Genomic DNA, 22,113 nt, shown 5'->3' on the forward strand with positions numbered 1-22,113 from the left:
GGTAGCTACCAGTAAGAAGGGTCATCTCACTGTCCACAGTTCAGATCTCGATGCAATGTAACAGCTGTGAGACAGAGTCTAGAGACTAATAAATTTAAGGCGATGCAGCAACCTTACCCAACACTGGAACCACAGCATAACATGACTCCAGGAACGCTTCTGTGGGAATGCCACTGTCTTCCAGAAGTTCAATGTCACTAAAGCTAAGCCATTTGGTGATAAGGAGGAGGAAAGAATGCAAAAAAGTTAGCACCCTCTTCGGTTCAGAGACAGTTGTGAAAACAGCTGCCCTCTACAGGGAAGTCATTTGGCCGGATTTTACATATATGCCAGGTGCTTGTTTTTCTATTACAATACAGTCTAAATACATCATCATTTTCCAAAGCTAACCGTCAAAGCAAACTACAATTTGTCCAGAGTATGCTCTCACAATCCAGCTCCTTCTCGTCCACTGCTTCAGACACAGTAAACAGTAAGTCAGACCAGTTCTCTATTCTGCTAGAACACACCATCACCTGAAAGGAACCCCAGCACTGACCTCCCAGAAGGCATCCGCCTTCAGTGATGTGAGAGAGCACAGATACCTGGTGTTCATGGTACTGAAGAAAGTCGGGATAACTTCTTGGCCTTCTTCCCAGGGGGATTCCGGAGAGCTACTTGAGGAGTTGGATACGGGCTGGGCCAAGTTGTCATGATTTTCCAAGTTTTCCTCTCCATCTTCCTTCATTATTTCACCTTGGACTGCAGAGCAGAAGATACTTATTATTAATCCATTATTTATTATAAAAACTTATATATACTTATTGCAGAACATTTCTAAAACACAAAAGCACACAGAAATGAAAATCAGTGAAATTCTATACCCAGACACACACATATATATACACACAAAAAATTAGGTTTAAATATACGTAGATTTGTATCTTGCTTATTTTCATCAATGTATCAAAAATACTTTCATTATCATTGAATACTCTTCAAAACATAATTCTAATGACCATGTAAAATTGCACCATGTGGGGGGCATTTAGGTAGTTTCTAAAATTTTATTAGAAATAGTCACTCCTCATTATTCATGTATTCTGGATTTGTAAGTTTGCCTACTTGCTGAAGTTTATTTGTAACCCTAAAATCAATGCTTGCAGTCACTTGTGGACATGTGCCGAGTGGTGAAAAATTGAGTCACCTGACATATATGTTCCCAGCTAAGGTTAAGCAAGTAACACTCTGCCTTCTTATTTCAGCTCCCATACTGTACACAAGTGTTTCTTTGGTGCCACATTTTGTGCATTTTTGTGTACTTTGCTGCTGATTTCACTGTTTAAAAGGGCCCCCAAGCATAGTGCTGTCTGTGATGCGCCTTATGGAGAAAATGCCTATGTTAGATAAGCTTGACTCAGGCATGCGCTGTAGAGCTATTGGCCATGGGTTCAATGTTACTGAATCAACAATATATAGGAAACAAGGTATCTTGAAACAGAAACACATAAAACAAGGTTATATGTTGATCAGTGGACAAAAATGTTGTCAACTGAGGCTTGCAGGACCCTAACTCTGAATCTCCCCTGGGAGCAATGGTTCAGTATTTGCTAATTCCAGTGTCTGCAATGATTTTACGGAACGTAACTACCATGAATAATGAGAATCAACTGTAATGTCATAAACAACATCCTTGTGCACAGAGATTTGTACTTAAATCTGACTATTCCCTGTAGACAAATTCCTAGAAGTAAAATTACTGGGGCAAACAATAGTACTGTTTTGATAGAAATTCTCCTGTCTTTATTATTTACTTAAAGGACAAGACTTCAGTGATATGTGGATCACCTGCCTTATATTAACAGTTATGAAATATGTCTTCTTTTCTAAACCCAGCTCATCTGGAAAAATGGAGTCTTTGATTTCAAGAGAAATGAGGAGGACAGTTTTTTTAAAAAAATTTTATTTTTAAAATATTTATTAAAACTTATAACACAATTAAAAGCTCCACTACCATTGTCTTGGACTGATCTGAAGTTGATTTAGGATAGAGCCAATGGAATTAGCAAATATGAAAGGGCAGCATTTGAACTGCAGGCTATGACCTGAAATGTGGGACTTTGGCTTGAACACAGAGAAGGCCAGGGAAAACCTGATGTGGTTGGTGAATTCTGACATACTCAGGCCTCACCAGAATCCAGGAAGATGGAAACCTGGACTGCCATAACTTCTCACACTCCTAAGTCTGATATCACGGTCTAAGTTCAAAGGACTTTGAGATTCAGAGTAGAAGGCCCACGAAATACTTGTGCTCTCTAAAAGGTTAGTGCAGGCAGCTGTGCTCACTGCAGCCCATGAACGTCACGGCCAAGACCAGCGAGTGGGACAATCCCTCTTCTTTCTGTCATTCTGCACTGGTCAGATGGACGGCAGAATGTTGGCTGACAAGGGCCTGTTGTCCCGCTAATGCTAACTCACCTGCCTCAGGAGCTACCTAGGACACTGTCTTGAGCTCAATTCCCACCAAGTGTCCCATCAGGGGTAATGGATCAAACCGCCAACATCCTAATGTTCAAGGGTTCACTTCAGACTTTAAGTTTGTCTTTACCTGTTATATTATCACCTATATTTTCTTCCCTTGACATGCTGCAATTGATCTCTGCAGATTTCAGATACAAGGAACTCTTGTTTTTCATTGGGATTTCTTCATCGTCATTGATTTCCTTACTTAAAGATCCATTTTCACAATTGTTTAACTCCATTTGCCTGGGAATTTTTTTAAAAAAGAAAAAGAGTAGAAGGTCCAATTATTTGGTCAGAAATAGATTGTCCAGGTAGATCTGATTCTGAGGGATGGGGGAAGGTTTTACATGGATTGAAAAACAGAATAGTTAAATCAGCCAAATCTCTCACCCCCATCCCTGTGAGAGGAGCAGGCCAGTCTCCAGGCTGAAGTTGAGAAATCACAGCCAGCCATGGCTCTTCTTGCACCTCCAGGGACTCAAACTCCCTGCTCCCTACCAGCAACAGGAAATAGTCATTGACAGGGCTCTGGTTTCCAATCAGCTTTCTGCAGGGACCAAACTTAATGCTTTTTTTCTCTCAGTTCTCAAAATCATTGGCCATTTCCCTGTGTTTGCCTAGCAGGTAACTGTCTAGAAGCCACAAGCTGTGATCAGGGCAGAACAAACATCCCTGCCAAGTATGTGTGACAGATAAAACATCCTGAGGTTCTGCTGCTCTTCAAGGAAACAGAGAAGGCAATTTAACACACAAGTGGAACACCTGACTCTGTTAAAGGGACAATCATAACATCTTATTATAAGCGATTAGGATGAGCCAAATTAGAAGAAAAAATTTTCTTCCAATAAAAATAAAGGGAAAGGATCCAAGCTACATGATGACTCCAAGAAATTTTTATTTTCTAAAGAAATACCATATTTCAACTTAGTAATGAAAAATATAGTATACTAAGGAAATACCTCAAGAGAAAAAAATGATAAAGATGTTCTTAGTAGAAATATTTAGGACAGAAGAAAATTTTTAACAATCAAATTGGGAACAATCCAGTATTAAAGAAGCAAACAATATATATAAAGAGGTAAAATATTAAATAATAATTTTAAAGGACAAATACACTAAGTAAAAATTTGGGAATGCTTATATCAAATAATAACGGAGTAAAGATCCCAAGTAGTAGGACCATAACTATGTAAATGTGTCCTTTTTTAAACCAAAGCAGCCTTTGGAGGAAGAAATAGTTTAGCTTTTGATGTTATGTTCTTTTTTCAACCTGTAAAGTCACCCAAGATTTTTATTTTTATGTTAATAGCACTGTCCTTCCCAGTTTAAAGCGCACTTAAGCCCAAGCCCAGCTCCTCCACAAGAGAGGTGGTGCCCACTCTCAGTGCACCGGAGAGATGGCTAGTTTCCAGCGGTGATGGTTACGAGCAGGTGGGCAGCCCAGGGGAGTCCCTGCGGAATGCAAGGTCTGCAACCAACTGCTTCAGGCTCACCCAAACGAGGGCAGTCAGATACTGTTTCCTTCCGGTATCATCTCAAATCATGAGGAAAACCACCATATGATCAAAATATCCTTATTTTTTTAAAAACAAGGAATAACAATATCTTTTTTTTTTTTTTTTTTTTACTTTTAGAAAGAAGAAAAAAACAAAGAAGTTACTGTACCTTTCCAAGGAATTATGAATCGGTACAATAGGATGTTTCATCTTTAAAAGAAGCAAAGAGATGAACGTTTACATGTTAAACTTCCAACAGAGCATTTTTAGTTTTGTCACATATGAAAGTGATAAATATGACCTTCACATGCAGTGCCCCAGTTTTAGAACAATTTTAGATCCTCCTAAAAGAAGGGAGTCATTCTTCCCAACCAGCCCTTCATATTTATTCAAATAAGGTACCCAAATTTCTAAGGAAAAGGAAGGTGGCCTTTTGAAGGACCTAATTATCAGAGCCAAACCCTTGGTAGTTGACTTCCTTATACTTGCAGTTACTCTCATTAAACATTAATAAATGCCAAGCTCTGATGCGGTACTGTATGACACAGTATGGGGTTCCGGCCCTTCAGGTAACTGCACTGTAGAGTAAGGTTAAAATACAGGTGTGCAGAGGAGTTCTCAGCCCAACTGAGGGATTCAGGGAAGAAGAGATTAAATCTTGAGGGATGGAGCTAACCAGGAAAGACAGGGGAGAGGCATTCTTGGCACTGGGGAGTGGCTCTGAGGTGGGGGGAGCGGCTCCGAGATGGGGGGAGCGGCTCTGAGGTGGGGGGAGCGGCTCCGAGATGGGGGGAGCTAAAGCAGTTAACATGGTTGAGCCAGGTAATGACAGCCAAAGAGGCTGGGATGGGGGGAGGGGCTGAGCAGTTCTGACTTTACCCTGTAGGCAGTGAGGGAGCCCCTGCAGGGTTTGGTAGGGTGGTCCAACTTATACGGCATGAAAAGAACTACTGGCCAGCTGCTTGGGAGCGTCAGGCTGAAGGCGACTGTTAGAAGGCTACCACAGATCTCAGGGAGGCTCACTGGACAAGGAGGCTGCAGAGAACAGGCTGGCTACAGAGACAAGTTTAGGTGTCAAAACTGCCAAAAATAGCTGACTGGACATGGGGAACTGAGGGCAGACGCAAAAGTGGACATAAAGGAAAGTCCGCTAAGAAAGTCTTTATCCGCCACCAAAGAGTAATGGAGGCCATAGCCCAGTATATCACTTTCTTAACGTTTCAACTTTTCATTAATCCCATCGCCGCCGAGCGGAGCGGGCTCTCACCTTGCTGGACTTGAGCGTGGCCAGCTGCGGCGACCCTGGGGGAGTGTGGCAGAGCAGCTCCGAGGTGAAGGCTGCGTTTGCAATCTGCATGCATTCTTCCAAAGTCTTCAGGAAAGTATTGCACGTTGATTTCAGCAGAGTGCCCACATCGACTCCCTCCTACCAAACAACCAGAGGGAAGACTCCTTTACCTTGCACAACAGCAGCAGCCCAACTGCGGAATGTCCTTAGAGGTTTTACCCACAACCACAATAATGATACCATTCCCGTCTATTCTGCAGGACGAACACGTACATCCGTTATAAAGTAAAAGGACTGAGTGAGTCCAGTTTATCTATGGACCATACACGAGCCGGACCCTCAATCTGACCCTTCACAGTCACCCACTGCTCCGGCTGAGAGCAACAACGTCATTCAACTCAACAACACGCTACGCCAGCACCGTGCCAGGTGCTGGGCACAGAGCCCTGCTTCCAGTCCACGGGGTGGCAGACGTGACACGGGGAGTCGCATTGGAAAAACGTCTCCCATGGCCTGAGTGAAAATGAGGCTCTAAAACTGAAGCATTAGAAACCACAAATACTGTTTTCTGGCTTTCCATTCAGATGAGTCTAAGGTTTCAGCAACTGGAATTCTTTTGAATATCTAATCATTTTTTCCCTCCAAGTCATTTTACTTGTTCAGTGTGTTTTTCCTCTGGACATTGGCATTAATGTGTTGTTCAGAAATTGAGGTCACATCCTGACTAGACGCAGTGATGGTGAACCTATGACACGCGTGTCAGCACTGACACGCGTAGCCATTTCTGATGACACATGGCCACATGCCGAGGATGAAACATTTGCTGCTCCTGAGGATGAAACATTTGCGACTAGAGTCTTGGAGTTAGTTTTTTCCTCCAAGTGACACACTACCCGAGTTATGCTCAGTTTTTTGGCCAAGTTTGACACACCAAGCTCAAAAGGTTGCCCATCACTGGAGAGAGCGCAGTGACCACATCCTAGCAGTGTTAAAGCAACCAGCCTGGGCCCAAGATGGAGTCCCTCATGTTACACCTCAAACCAAAAACATAACCAAGCCTCTCTGCTGGGCTCTCCCAGAAAAACATCGCAGACATTGCCAGATGTCTCCTGAGGGGCACCCTGCTCTGGGTTGAGACTGTTCTAGAGCATAAACATCCCAAGAACAGGGCTGAAATGTGTTTTTTTTGGTGCCTCTCTCCTTCCCTTATCCAGCACAGTGTCATGTACGAAACAGGCAGTTCCAAATGTTAGCAATTACTTAATTAATCCTGAATTCATCCTAGGAAGGAAAGCTATATGCATCCATAGGCTGAAATGCACATATCTGCTCTCTCTGTTAAATTTTATTTCATTTTCTCTGAAAAAACAGTAAAATCCAAGATTCAGGGATGGAGTGAGAGTAAGCATCACCTAAACACAACGCCTGGTGCGACTTCGCATGCGGCTCGGAGCAATCATGTTTTACCTCAGAACTGGAGGCACCCGCTGTGGTCGCTTCTTTCGTTTTTCCCACTTGCTGAACAAGGAGGTCACAGTAGAGTCTTAGTTCTGACATTTTGGTTTTCAAGTTTTCAGTGTTTTCAGCAAACTCTACATAACAAAATGATGACAATGTATGTCATTATCAGAATGAATGCACGATGTACTAGTTAGGATACTACTAGTATACAGATCATGGAATATATAACCTACGACTGAAGTCAGGTGTTTATAGTATGGCTTACAGACAGGTGAAGACATGGGAGCAAAGAAAACAGAAGAGGAGATGGCCAGTCTTGGGAAATAATCCACATTATTTCTTGAGCCAGCATACTGCCTGGTCAGCGGTACAGGGAGAAGGAGACAGCCTACTCCTGACCCACGCGTGTCAGAACTGGGAGCAGGGTCCAGGCTGAGTTCCAGTCTCAGTTCTACCAGTTTTCCTGTGTGTAAAATGGGGCCACAGCCCTCTGCCTGCTACCACAGTGCACAGAACTGGGAAACGGTGTTCTGTAATGTGCAATTACCACTAATGAGGCGGCTCATTAATTCTGAGGACTGGTCCAGCACGCTGCCCGTCGCGGCTAATAGCACCCTCTGTGCACCTGCTGCTCCCTTATTAGCTCAGCACTCCAGCCACCCTGGTGCTGAGGGCTCAGCAACAATCATTACCGCCTGTTTCCTCCTCCATAAAAATGCTGCACGTTCCCACCGGATCTGAGTCAAAGCTGACAGTGTCTAGAATTTACTCCCGATTTAGCATGCAAAGGCGGCCACTTTTCTGCGTCTACTGGAAGAGTTAAGCACATCTGCCACATCTGTCATGAGAAAGGTTTCCTGAAACACTTTCCCCAGAGGCCCTCCTCTCCCCACAATCTCTTCAGGTGTGTGTGGGGCCAGGGGGCCATGAGGGCTCAGGCAGTAAGCCCTGGCATACGCGGGACCCAGTCCAGAAAGAAAGTTGTGCCCTGCTTCTCAGACCTAATGATGGCGAGTTAATGAGCACTGAGCAGCAGCAACCCGACAATTAAGCATCCACCCCCTCCAGGGACAGGGAGGGGAGGCGGGTGCCACTGCAGGCTTCTCTGGCTCAGCCACTCTTTACCACAGGTGAGCTCTGCCAGACGGGGCACCACGGGGCTGCAGTCTCACTAATCCTTGTGGTAATCCTAATGTAGGTCATTTCCTCTTTGTACAATATTAGGAAACTGAGTGACCTGGGCCAAGGTCACAAAGCCAGGAACCTACCTGCAAAGCCATGATTCGCATCCAGTTGTATCTGGCTCCAAAGCCTGCATGCTTTCTGCTCTGACATGCTGAGCACTGGATAGAGACCAGGGTTTGTTTATTTGTGCATTTAGAGCTGATTTATTATACAGAAAAGCCTCTTTCATATTTTTCATACAGAGAAATATATGGTTCATTCCTTTAGTTTTCAGTTGTCCTTTAAAACCTGTTTCTTTAAAGCATACTGACGTTTGAATTGGGATCCCCTAGGTGTTGTACCAATAAATGTAGAAGAGTTCTGTGATTGCATGAAGGCTAAGCCAGTTCACACCTGACAGACACGCAGCCCTGGAACAAGCAGGGTCTTGTGTTTCGTGCCATGGAGACTGTGCTTTCAGGTGTCCAGATATTGTATTTTCCCAGTTACCATGCCCAAGAGTCTCTGACTTTTTTGGGGAAGTGGCAGCATTTGAAATGTTGACAGCGTCCCCAGTTTTGAAGGTCATGGCATCCATGGCTTCTGTGAGGTTGCACTTAACTAATGTTTTTTTAAAAAAATATATATTTTTATTGATTTCAGAGAGGAAGGGAGAAGGAGAGATAGAAACATCAATGATGAGAGAGAATCACTGATGGGCTGCCTCCTGCACACCTCCCACTGGGAATTGGGCCTGCCCCCCAGGCATGTGCCCTGGCCGGGAATGGAACTGTGACCTCCTGGCTCACAGAGACCACGGTTTAAATGCCACTGCATTGTGCACCATTTGCGTGACACAAAAAGCTGGCTAGGTGGTCAGAAGCAAGGTAACAAATATGGGACCCAGGGATGACAGTGGGAGATTCCCACGGTTCTCAGACCAGAGGACAATCAGTACTTGCCTTTCTCCTTCTGGGTCCTACTGTCGGTCAGGCAAGCCTTGGCTGAGCCCAGGGCCACCAGCCACCGCTGTCTCTCCGCCACACTTCTGGCTTTCAGGTAGAAATACTGTTCCCCAGGGATGATCAGGTCCATGCGTGTGTTATCTACGGAATGAACTTGGAGCAAAGCAGAGGGAGGTCAGAAACCCAGAAGAACCCTACCTGGGTAGCCTCCACCCACCCACCTTCCTGAGCTCAGCTGGTGCCGGTCACTGGAGTCTGCTTCTAAGAGAGGATGCCAGCCCCACCACCTCCCCTAGCTCGTTCATCTCTTCCGATGCCTCCGCTGATAAGGAGGGAAAACCCTGCGTCTGGCTCCAAGGTATCACACCGAGATTCCGGTCTAAAAACAATCATCCAATTCTCCTTAGGATCTTTTATCAGAATAGAGAGGGCATCTCTCTTTTGGCTGGCGTGTGTGAAATATGCTGCTTGCATGCCAACAAGTAAGAGGGCACTCTCTCTCCTTGGGTTTACTGGAAAGTGATCAAGAACACAATGTTTTCCTTTGCCCCTTCTCTTCCCAAGTCAGATCCAAAGTGTGAGAATTCCCTCAGAGCCCTCAGAAGGAGAAACAAGCAAACTGCACTCTCCTTTACCCACCATGCACCGCTCCCAAACCAAAAATTCCCTTCTCATCTCTTTCTCCTCTAACCTGCTCTGAGCCACATCTCACGGCTCCCAAAACCAAGAAGTGAAGGCTGTTTGCAGGTCTGTTCGGCATTTGCTTGTTTTGAGTATGTGGTGGTGGTGAGAAGTGCGTGTGACTTGCAGTGTTAGATGCTGCAGTAAACAGATTTAAATAAATAAGCTTTGCAAACAGCCACTGGCCCCAGGTGGGCAGGTGACTAAGGAAGGAGCACTAGATGTGTGGTCAGGCCCACTGCTCTCATTTATTCTGACGACCTCTTAACTAACCGCCTGGTAAAAACTGGCTGCAGTTTTAGGTCTTACCGCAGAGCTTTCTTTTGGGACATAACACTATGTATTTTTGTCTGTAATAGGAGAAGCAGAGAAAAGCATGGAGAGACTAGCGCTTTTTTATTTTGGGGGGTGGGGGGACAGGAGGAAAAATAAACCTGCAACGCCCTTGCCTTCTCACCTTGAATCTCACAGACCGCCATCTGGATGCTCCCTTTGCAGCCCTTCCAGGCATCTTCAGGAGAATCGTAATAGGATAATATCCCCCCACAGAGAAGGAACCACCGAGGCTGCCAACCTGGAAGCAGAAGAGCGTGGTCTCAGTGACGGCCTGGGTGTGAGGTGCCCAGGGCACAGGAATAGGACCCGACAAAGGATGTGGTCCCTGCGCCAAGGAACTGACATTCCAGGGGAAGCTAAGGGAAGACGTTGGTTAGAAAGACCTGTATGTTTGATCACATTAAATTAAATTAAATTAACCCACAGAGGCATATGTTTTTAGTCACATAACATACAGAAAAAGTCTGGAAGGATCAGCAACAAATACTGTGATGATTCTCCAGGTAACAGGATTAGTGATGGTTTTTTATTCCCCTCCTCCCCCCAATATAGTACTAATAATCTGTGATTTTCAACTGTTTCCTGTACATTATTATGATCACACACTTGTTTTCCTCCCCTCTGGTTAAGAAAATTATCCCAAACTTAGAAATGAGACAAAAGATTATGCTGCCCTTTCCACATCACACAGATGCTGATAAGCCTGCCAGGGTCCTATGACCACCAGGAGAAGTTAACTTTGGCTCGATAGTATTGATCCACTGAAATGGAGTCATCTTAAAACATTCAAGGACTTAACCACTTTACGTTGGGGAATTTCGGGGGACAGACCATATTCGGTCGCAATAGAGATCTTATCCAGTCCTCTTGCACAACCTGCACACTGGTCAAAGCAAACTCCTGGGCTCTCCTGCTCTGGGATCCCCTCGGGCTGGGTCTTCGACGTCACCCTGCATCTCTGCATCGGACCCGCAGCCTCCTCTGCCATGTGTACTTTTCTCTCTGACATGCCACTGCCCTTTAGGGATATACTTCTTTCCTGGGACTCTTACGTGGCCGGGCCGCCACAGAGAAGGTGGCAGAAGCTCTGGGCTGAGCCCCAGGGGCTGCTCAGGTACAATCCCTTGGGGATGGATTCACACAAACCAGGTGCCTAAGACACCAATCAACGTCAAAATAGTATCAATTTATCACGTTATAACACATGCGTGAGGCGCCCAGCCTAAGATTATGGTACGGGGACAATACATATGTAGTCACGAGGCTAAAGGGTCAGCACCAAATCTGAGCTCAGCACAGGAGTTAGGTGGCAGCCGAAATGTTCCACTCACTATTTACTTCATCAGGGTCTGCTTTTTTTCATATTTACTTTTTAATTCTATTTATTGGGATGACATTGGTTAATAAAATCACATAGGTTTCAAGGGTACAACTCGAAAATACATCATCTGTATATTGTATTGTGTGTTCACTACCCGAAGTCAAACCTCCTGTCTGCTTTTCTAGGATCAGAAAACTCAGGCCTGCCAAGTTACCATGTCTCTCGCCTTCGTAAACAAAACTGGTTAATACTAACTCTCAACATCCACCCTCCAGTCGTTCATAGCAGTCACTGAAACATCCTGCCGTACAAGCCTTTCTCAGAAAAGATAAGTAATCCTTCCTAAAGCTATAGGTTACGCTGGTCTCATTATTTTCTTTATACTGAGGACTTCCTTCCCAGGGAGACACGCAGACCTTTTACTGGATGTAAGGAGCCCCGTGGCCTTATTTCAACGTAAGTCAGGTACTGGCTGGTGAAGCTCGTGGGATCAACTCATTAATTTTTATTTCCGAAGGTGATGATGCCTGACCTTGACTACAAAGTCTATGCAAACTCTAATTTGAAGGTCACTGTTCTTTGCACAAACAATACAACCCAGGAAACCACATGGATCATCAGACTCTGTCTTGATGCAGAGAATCAGCACTCCTGGATTCAGACATTATTGGTGATGTTTTAGCCCTGTGCAAGAGAATCCAATTACTTACATCTTAGGCCACCTCCCCTCACTGAAATAGAAGAAACAATTCCTGAGATTTGGAAGAGAACTTTGAAATCACCCAGTCCAACCAGCACATTTTATAGATAAGAAACCAATTCCAGGTAGATTAACTGACCTACCTGAGAAATGGAAAAGGACTTTGAAATGACCTCATCCAACCAGCTCCCTTTACAGATAAGGAAACCAATCCCACGTAGATTAAAAGACCTACCTGAGCTCACACAGGAAGTACACAAATTTGGGAAGAAACCTGTGTCTTTCTATACTGCAACACTCATGGCATAATAATCCCCAAGCCCCGGTTCTAGAATACTAACCTTGTATAGAAGAGTCACATCTTCTCACATACAGTTCAACCACCATGATTTTTGAGCAGAAGGAACTGAGGATACCCTCAATTACTGCATTTTATTAAATTTAGAACCCATCTGTATTAGGGTTCTCCAGAGCAACAGAACCAATAGCATGTATGTATTTCTCTATTGCTGTCACTATATTTACGTATTTGTTATAAAGAATTGGCTCGTGCAATGATGGAGGCTGAGAAATCCCAAGATCTGCAGTCAGCAAGCTAGAGACTCAGGAGGGCCGATCCGTAATTCCAGTCCAAGAGATAGCAGGCTTGAGGCCCCAGAAGAACCAATGTTTCCGTCCAAGTCAGAAAGCAGGAAAAGATGAATGTTTCAGCTCAAGCGCAGGCAGAAAGGGTTCCCCTGTTAGCCTTTTTGTTCAATTTAGGCCTTTGACTGGATGAGACCCATTCCCATTAGGGGAAGCAGTCTACTTGACTGGATCTACCAATTCAAACGTCCTTCTCATCCAGAACCACCCTCAGAGATAACTCCCAGAATGATGTCTGGCCAAATGTCTGGGCACCTTCTGGCTCAGGCAAGTTGACACATAATATCAACCACCACACACTAAGGATTTTAAGATATATCATTATTTCACGTGTCACAGGAAAGAAAAAAATAACCTGCTTAAGCCATAATGAAACATTGATGCTAAGCTGTTTCCTGATTTCAGAGTACTGAAATGTCGAGGGGAAAAAAAAGTCTAAAAATTTTCCAGCCGGTGTGGCTCAGTAGTTGAGCATCGACCCATGAAACAGGAGGTTACAGTTCAATTCCCAGTCAGGGCACATGTCCCGGTTAATGTCTGTCTGTCTGTTTCTCTCTCTCCCTCAAATCAATAAAAACGTATTTTTTCCCCCCAAAAAAGTCTAAAAATTAAGAAAAATAATGTGGTACTAAACTAGGTTTATTTTACAGGAACCTGAAAAATGTTACCGCCCCTTTCCCCTCAGCACCACATACAGTACAGCTGTAGTAAGTTCTGAAAGTAGCTGGTAAACAATTACAGTGACCGAAACAAAAACTTCCCTGTAACAGCTGCAGTATTTACCTAGAAGTTATAATTATGCTGGGGAAGTTCAGTATATTGTGACTGCTGTCTGTAGATCAAGCATGTCAAACACGCAGCCCACGGACCACACGCCTCGTTGATTGGCCCGCGTTAGCCTTTGAGTTTGACATGCTTGCTGTAGATTGTAACTACAAAAACCATGACTAAGAAAAACTTTTCTTTAAAGCACAAAGTTCCTCGAATTTCAGAAGGTACATGAGGAGACCACAGAAGTCCCATTCTCATTACATAGATGAGTGTCACTTAAAGACAGAGCCGTGGAGAGTACAGAGTAGTACTGCGACACAGTGCTCTTTCATGGTGTCCAGTCCTGGGAAGCTCACAGAGCTCAGGACAATGAATTCATTGCATGAGAAAAGAGATATGGATGATGAAGAGACCATTAATCCTTGTCTTAAGTTCATCTGCAGTTGCCTTGGCTGGTATTCGACGATTAATTTTATGTATCAACTTGACTGGGCTAGCTGATGACTAAATAGCTGGTAAAGCATTATTTCTAGGTGTATCTGTGAGGGTGTTTCTGGGAGAGATTAGCATTTGAATCAGAAAACTGCATAAAAAAGATGGCCCCACAGAGCAGGTGAGCATCACCTAATCCAGGTGGGCCTGAGTAGAACAAAAAGGAGGAGTGAGGCCAAATTTATGCTCTGCCAGGGACAGAATGGAACTTCTTCAACCTGAAAAAGGCACCTACAAAACCCCACAGGTAACATTATACTTAATGACAAAACACCGGGTGCCTTCCCCCTAGTGTAAGGGCAGGTTCTAGCCAGGGCAGTGGGGTCCAAAATGAAATGAAAGGTATCTAAATTGGAAAGGAAGAAGCAAATCTACCTCTATTAGCAAACATGCTCTTATATATTAAAAAATAAACAAACCCTAAGTGATCCACTAAAAAATTATTAAAATAATTTAATAAGCTCAGCAAGGTTGCAAGATATAAGACCAATACACAAATACTGTTATCGGTGGGGTCCCTTCTATGTCCCCACCTGTTACTGGTGGAAGTGGGCATCTTGGGGTGCTGTGGGAACAAGAATTCCCTTAGGCCCCCATGGGCGGATGAGGTCCTGTGGAAAGCTTTATTGATGATGTAAGATTAAGGGAGTCTCCCTCGAAGTCCACCTCCCTCTTCCCACCAAGGAAGAAGTCCCATTTTGTCTTCAGCAGAGTGAGAATCAAAGCCACTGCCCAGAGCCTGCTCCATACTGAAGTCCAGTCCAACATCTGGGTGGGTAGCTTGTGTTCCCAGCTGCAGGCCATTGCATGTGGGGTCTGCATGGCCACGGGCCACGGGCCTTCTAGGGCCACATGGGAGGCCAGCATGAGTCACAGAGCAATGAATTCAAGGGCAAGCAAGCAAGAGGAACAAGATAGAGAAAATTACTTTGGGGATTTTAACTAGGAGCTCAAACAATGAATCCTTCAGGATTTCACACACTTGCAGTGGCTTCACCCCTCTAGCTACCCCATGGTTCCCCAGGCTCCCCTGACAGACAAGCGTCTTCCCTACGCCACCCTGACTTCACTGCCCATATGCCCATTCTCCCCTTTGCTGGACACCTTCCCCCAGCGATTTGCGGGAATGGACTGGAGGTTCCCTGGGGAGTGTGAGACTGCAGCTTCCTGGCGAAGCTGCCCAGGTGGCCATGCTTATGATGTCTGGCCTTCCCTTCGCTCCTTCCTGTTATTAATATTAGCCAGCTAATTGAGACAGTAACAATATCAACTGCATTCCTACACAGTTGCAATGAAAAATTGGAAAATGAAATTAAGCAAATAATTCCATTTATGGTAACATCAATAATTAAAATACTTAGGAATAAACTTAATAAAAGAAGTGTTAATCTTATACTCTGGAAACCAGAAACATTATTCAAAGAAATTAAAGATTTGAAGACTTTATTCCAAAGCTTATTCTTTTCTCACATTGTGCAAATGCCTTTTACTGAATTAACAGGAACTGTTTGCAAGATTTAGTTTTTTTTTCAAAGAGTGTAATTTTCTTCAAAACAATGAACTTATATTTGAATCTAAAATGAGATAACTTATGCTAATTTTGCACTATATGTTCTTCCTTTTTTCATTCCACATCAGTCATGATTGTTAAATCAAAATGTCTATGTAAAGATGTTCTTATTCCTTTAAAGATCCAAACCAAGAGTGCTTACTTGTGAGTCATACTGTCCTTCCCTTTTTTTACTCAATAGTTTTATGACAAGTAGCTCATCCAAATACACCACTAAAAAAACCACTTGAAATTTAAAAAAATATTTATTTTTAAATTTACACACAATAAACCTCCTTTTTTGGTTCGTAGTCCTGAGTTGTTGTTTTGATACGCACACAGTTCTCTAACCACCATAATGATCAAGATGCAGAACAATCCCATTATCTTCCCCTCAAAATTCCCTTGTGCTGCTCCTTGTAGTCAAGCCCTGTGCCCACACTTTACCCCAGGCCAACCACTGTTGTGTTTTCATTTTAAATTGAAAATATTTCCTAATTTTCTTAGACACTTCCTCTTTGACCCATGGGTTACTTAGAAGCATACTGTTTATTTTTCTAATATTTGGGAATGTCCACATCTTTCTGTCATTGGTTTGTAGTTTACTTCTGTTAAAGACACAGAACACTCTTTTCAAGGTGGCAGAGTTGCTCTTCTTACCCTGATGTTTTAAGTTTCCCCTAGTATCATTCCCTCAGGTTAGAGAACTGCTTTAGACATTTCTTTATTACCGTTTTCTTTTATCTAAGGATGCTATTTTATCTTAACTCTTGAAGAGCATTTCATTGAATATAGAATTCTCTGTTGACAATTCTTTTAGCACTTTATTAAATACGTTTTTAAAAATACATTTTTATTAACTTCAGAGAGAGGAAGGGAGAGGAAAGAGAGATAGAAACATCAATTATGAGAGAGAATCATTGATTGACTGCCTCCTGCACATCCCATACTGGGGATCGAGCCCGAAACTCTGGGCATGTGCCCTAAGAATCAAACCGTGACCTCTTGGTTCATAGGTCGACAGTCAACCACTGAGCCACACCGCCTGGGCTTAAACATGTTTTTTAAAAAATGACTTTAGAGAAGGAGTAAGGGAGAGGGAGAGAAACATCAGTGTGAGAGAGAAACATCCATCAGTTTCCTCCCATATGCACCTGGACCAGGGCTCCAATCCACAATCTGGGTATGTGCCCTGACCGGGAATTGAACCAGAGACCTTTCGTAAATGGGACAACACTCAATCAACTGGGCTACACCAGCTAGGGTTTTTCAGAACTTCGAAGATGCTGTTTCACTGTCTCCTGGTCTCCATTTGCTCTGATAAGCAATTCCAGATTTTTAAATTATTGTTTCCCTATATGCATTGTGTCTTTGTACTCTTGTTGCTTTTGAGGTTTTTACAGTTTTCAGCAGTTTCATTATGATGTGTGTGGGTATTTCTTTCTTTGAGTTTATATTGGTTAGAATTTGCTGAGCAGCTTTAATCTGTAAATTTGTAGTTTTCACCTAATTTGGGAAGTTTTTCGTTACTAGTATCTTTCTCCTTTCTCCAATGCCAGAATATTAGACCTTTCATTACTGTCCCACAGATTCCTGTGATTTCATTCTCATTTTCACCCCCATTTTTTTTCTCTCTGCTCTTCAGACTGGATAATTTCTATTACGTTCACTAATTCTTTCTTGTGTCATCTATATTCTACTGAGCCCACCTACTGAGTTTTCAAAATTTCAAATACCATTCTTTTTAGTTCTAAAATGTTCAGTTAGTTCTTTTTAAATAGTTTATATTTTTCTTACAAGAATCTCTACCTTTTCATTTGTTTCAAGAGTGTTCATCTTTATCATGTTGGTCGTTCAAGTTTTGTCTTCCCTCCCAGTCTGCCTGCTATGGTTTACTTTTCAGAATGATCAGATTGTTGCTTTTAGTACTCAAAGTTTATAGTTATAATCAGTGGAAAAAGAGGCTCCAGTGGGCTTCCTCAGTCCTGGCCCAGTTCTGATACCCTTAAATAGAACAACTGGTAGGGTGCCCACTCAGTGACATGTCAGCCAGGGTGCACCCCTCTGCCTGCAAACCCACCCAAGCTCCTTCAGAGCTCTCCCCAGTGAGGTGTTAGGGGAACCAGTTTACAATCGTACTGTGTAACAGACTAGGAGGACAACATCCACACACTGTAAATTTTAAAAATCCATAATGAAATGCTGCTGGAATGCAGGAAAACATGAAAAGGGGCCATTTAAATCCATTTGTAGAAAAGTAAGCCAAAAGTAAAGAAAAAGGTGAAGGCAAGGTGCTTTTTTGTCAACCCGAGGAGTAAAAAATCATAACTATAATTAAGCAGGTATAGAACGGGAGAAGCAAAAGGAGTGAATATGTCCCTAACTTCTTTAGGCTTTAGTTTCTTTTTCTATAGATTTACAGCATGAGCTTAATAATCTCTAGTAGTCTCTTCTGGCTTTCAAAACCTGCAAAACCCTATCTAATAAAAATAACAGGAAACTCAATTCTTTTACAAAACCTACTTCAAAAGAAAGTAACTAATGCCAAGAAAATAAAGTGAGATTAAATTTCTTGATAGGATTTACGATCTTTCTGAAGTGATGAATCAAGACTTAGTTTATTCACTATAAATTATAGGTACTGTGTTCATACATTATATGATGGTTATAATATTATCAATGTTATACACATACATTAGTAAGTAAAAAAAAACTACCACTTTTTTTTCAAGCATTATTTTTATGTTTTTTGTATTGATTTCAGAGAGAGGCAGGGAGAAGGAGAGATAGAAACACCACTGATGAGAGAGACTCATGGATCAACTGCCTCCTGCATGCCCCCTACTGGGAATGGAGCCTGAAACCATGCTCTTAACCGTGACCTCCTGGATCGATGGGTCGATGCTCAACCACTGAGTCACACCGGCTGGGCAAAACCTACCATTTCTAATTGAAGCAAAGCATAATGATTGACCCCTGACCTCCACAGCCTTGGTGTTTCCCACTATCTAGTCCTGGGTGCTCAGCCATACTCCACCTCCTAAGGGCCCTCCCCCACAGCTCAGCTCCCCTGGGGGAGCTCCGGACAGGAGCGTGGATAACAAAGCCTTGGGTTCTTCAGCCAGGTCGGCGGTTACAAGTTTGCCACAGCTGGGGAGCAGGGAAGAAGAGACTCCTAACAGTAACAGAGAGTAACCAAGCACTCGTTACACGATACGTTGATTCATTTACCATTAATTAATTCACAAAACATTTTTTTTGAGCACTTTATAATTTGCCAGGCTTGGCGATTTGTAGAAAAGATCCCCGCCCTCACAGAGTGACAGCCCAGCGGGGAATCAGCATGCAGATGGTGAACAGACTACAGTTACAATACATTACCTCAAATTCTCTTCAGAACCTACTGTTAGCGCCTCGGTAAGTCGCCTCTCCTGTGTGCTTTAGCTCCTGAACTGGATATTTATTTGTTATATTCATTTGTTCTGGGCCACGCCTCTCATATGTCCCACTAACACCTTACTCAAGGGAACCCAGACAGGAAACTTGGGTTCAAGTTCAAACTCATAACATCCAGATGTGTCATTCTGACCACATCACTTAGTCACTTAATTCCTCTGGGCATTATTTTCTAATTTATAAACTCAGAGATATGGACTAAACTGAGTATCTAAGGTTTAACATGTCATCTTCCTTCTGACTATAACATCTCTCTTACCAAATCCAGCATCTTCCTGCCATCCTAGCTCCAAACCGGAAGGTCAATTCGCCCCTCCCCCTCCAGGTGAATCACTGCCATTCCCAGCATTCCACTGTGCTACCCTGGGGCATAGAGCGTGAAGTCATGGAAAGGACACGAAGTCAGGCAGACCTGGCTCAATACTTACTTGCTGTATGAGTCTAAGTTACTTATTTATCTTGCGAGCCTAAACTTATTCATCTGTAAAGTGGGATATAAAATAAAATTTCCAATTTGAGATAGTTTTTTTGTCTGTCTCAAATCTATTCCTAATGGAATTTAACTGCTCCCATAATTCAGCTTTGCCCCCTCCATTACCATGTTTCAGCCGGCTGAATCTTCCTCATGCGCTTTTCTACGTGCGCTTTCTTCCTACTAAGAAACCCTGAGTGACTCCCTGCCGTACAGATTCTAACTTCTCAGACCTGGCATGGCTCACTAATCTAATCCCATCCCAACAACACTGAGGACTTCCTCCTGCTCCCAGACAAGAACTCTCCTATTTGGTCCTGCTGGCTTCTTTGCTGAGGGCCCCTTCTGTTCCCGCTCCTTCCCCCTTTTGTCCAGGCCAATTCCACCCACCCTCCGATCCCACATCTTCCATGAAATTTTCCCAGGCCACTCTGGAAAAAGATTCTCTATGTTTTTCTTGACAAAGGCATGCTGTCTCCTTTGACCAGTTTTACGCCTTCCTCCTATTCTTACTTTCTTCTCTCCTAATTTCTGGCTGCTTATACCGGCCCTAGAAGTTGAATGGCTGGTCTCCATCCTAACTGTATATATTGGCCAGCAGAGGCAGAAAAATAGCAGGTTATCTGTGATGTCAAACTGGATGACCAATTTCATTATTAACATGCCAATCTGTCAGGGGTGCCCGAAACTTGTCTTTTAATTCAGGTAAAGAGACCAGAGAGTGACAGATGATACCTACCTGCAGCTAGAGACCAGGTATGTGCAATGTCATCCCTCTAAACCTTGTCAAGCCACAGCCTCGGGGCAACCACATAAAAGCTTAAAGCAGGCGTCCTCAAACTATGGCCCGAGGGCCACATGCGGGTGTTTTTGCCATTTTGTTTTTTTACTTCAAAATAGGATATGTGCAGTGTGCATGGGAATTTGTTCATAGTTTTTTTTTAAACTATAGTCCGGCCCTCCAACGGTCTGAGGGACAGTGAACTGGACCCCTGTTTAAAAAGTTTGAGGACCCCTGGCTTAAAGGTTGAAATCACGAATTTAGCTGGAAGAGTATTTTCATCGTTGAGTAAAATTTCCAATAGACTATGACCTCCCTTGAAAACAAGGATCATGTCTTACTCAAGACAGTATCCCCCACACCCCCCACACAGGGTCTGGTAAGATGCTGATGCTCAGGCTTATTTGAATGAATGAATGATTGATTGACTGACTGGGGACTATTGGATGGTGTTAAAGGTAAATTGTTGAAACCATTCCCCTGGTATTTAAAAATCAAGGCGGAATCATTCTTGTTTTGGACTACTGATTGTAGCAACAATTCTATCGGAATGACATGAAGATCCTCAAGCAGGTATTTTGCTTCCTTTGATGTGATAGGAATACTGAGAAAGGTCAGGCCTCTCTCTGGCTAACCCTATAGATATTATCCACTTCTCCATCTCTCCTGGTACTGCCACATCCTCCAACTTGAAATGGATCCAGAAAGAGAAATGTCCAAGCTTCATGGTGTTATTCTGGACTTACCCTCCCTGCTGTCTCACTCATCTGTCTTGTGTCCAACAATAGCTCCATTGCCTGCTTGTTTTTTGTCTGTCTCAAATCTATTCCTAATGGAATTTAACTGACTTTGCTCAAATCTAAACAAGAAGAAGCGGTACAGATTAAACACTGAGTACAGTCTGAGGACAATGGTTCCCAGGCTTCTTCAGTCCACAGACCCCTTCAATGACATAAGACTCCATGGATGACTCCTACCATCTCCAACGTCATCACATCAGAATCAATGGGAAGACTGGTGCTGCTTGTGATGGAGTGCCAATGGGGCTCTAGTCATCATCTCTTATGTTCCTTAACAAATATTCATTAGTTTTTGTTGGAAACAAATGTACAGACCAGTGCTACACAGAATTACATGATCTGTTATCACCATTCATCCAAAAAAAAAAAAAAATAGACTGTCCTAAGACTACAGAGTCAATGACAAAATTCTAATGTTCATGTGCATCTTTTCCTTTGTAAGTTACACCCATCCACTTCCTAAAGGAGGACCTAAGGAATTACAAATACATAGAAGCCACAAGGAGCTACAGACAATGCACATAAACTGAATTTTCCTGGCACCATCATTAAATAACTATCCAACTGACTTACCCTTAAGTAAACTATGTACAAGGCAGGTACATATGTTTTCCATTTCATATTTATAACAAACCTAGTATGGTTATTATTCTTACTGTCTCCTCTAAACCGAGGCTCAGGGAGATTAAGTACTTGCTCACGGTGTCAGCACTAGAAAGTAGCAGTGCAGAGGTTTGAACTCGGTGCTTTCTGACTCCAACCTTCAGCACTTGGGCATTCAAATACACTGGCCCATGCCGCCAATGAGAGCATGAATAAGCGTTTACCACTGGATATCTATGTGCAAAGAATATACCCTTACATCACACACAAAAATTAATTAAAAATGGATCAGACCTACATAGAAGAGACATAAAACTATAAAAGCTTCTAGAAAAAGCATAGGAGTAAATCCTCATGACCTTCTGTTATGCAATGGGTTCTTAAGATGTGACATTAAAAATACAAGAAATAAAAGAAAAAAAATGATAAACTGGACATAAAAATTGAAACCATTTGTGCCTCAACTGATACCATCAAGAAAGTGAAATACACTCTACAGAATAAGAAAAAATACTTGCAAATCCCATCAGATAAGGAACTCATAACCAGAATAACGAACTCTTACAATGCCACAGTGGAAAAATAAGCTCAATTAACAAATGGGCAAAGGATGTGCACAGACATTCCTCC

At 43.0% G+C, this 22,113-nt stretch overlaps 1 protein-coding gene across 1 annotated transcript in view; it reads right to left on the reverse strand.

The window, feature by feature from the left end:
• Window positions 1-22,113, reverse strand: part of PLEKHA8 (pleckstrin homology domain containing A8) — a 46,284-nt gene that overhangs the window by 19,692 nt on the left and 4,479 nt on the right. Inside the window, exons 2-9 of the mRNA XM_008147635.3 lie at window positions 10,015-10,131; window positions 8,874-9,029; window positions 6,754-6,878; window positions 5,266-5,424; window positions 4,168-4,208; window positions 2,588-2,745; window positions 585-741; window positions 118-203 (exon numbers count right to left, since the gene is read on the reverse strand). Of these exons, the coding sequence (XP_008145857.2) occupies window positions 118-203; window positions 585-741; window positions 2,588-2,745; window positions 4,168-4,208; window positions 5,266-5,424; window positions 6,754-6,878; window positions 8,874-9,029; window positions 10,015-10,131 (999 nt within the window). The remainder of the gene's footprint in view (window positions 1-117; window positions 204-584; window positions 742-2,587; window positions 2,746-4,167; window positions 4,209-5,265; window positions 5,425-6,753; window positions 6,879-8,873; window positions 9,030-10,014; window positions 10,132-22,113) is intronic.

The sequence above is a fragment of the Eptesicus fuscus genome, chromosome 14 (assembly GCF_027574615.1).
Source record: "Eptesicus fuscus isolate TK198812 chromosome 14, DD_ASM_mEF_20220401, whole genome shotgun sequence".
Taxonomy (NCBI): domain Eukaryota; kingdom Metazoa; phylum Chordata; class Mammalia; order Chiroptera; family Vespertilionidae; genus Eptesicus; species Eptesicus fuscus.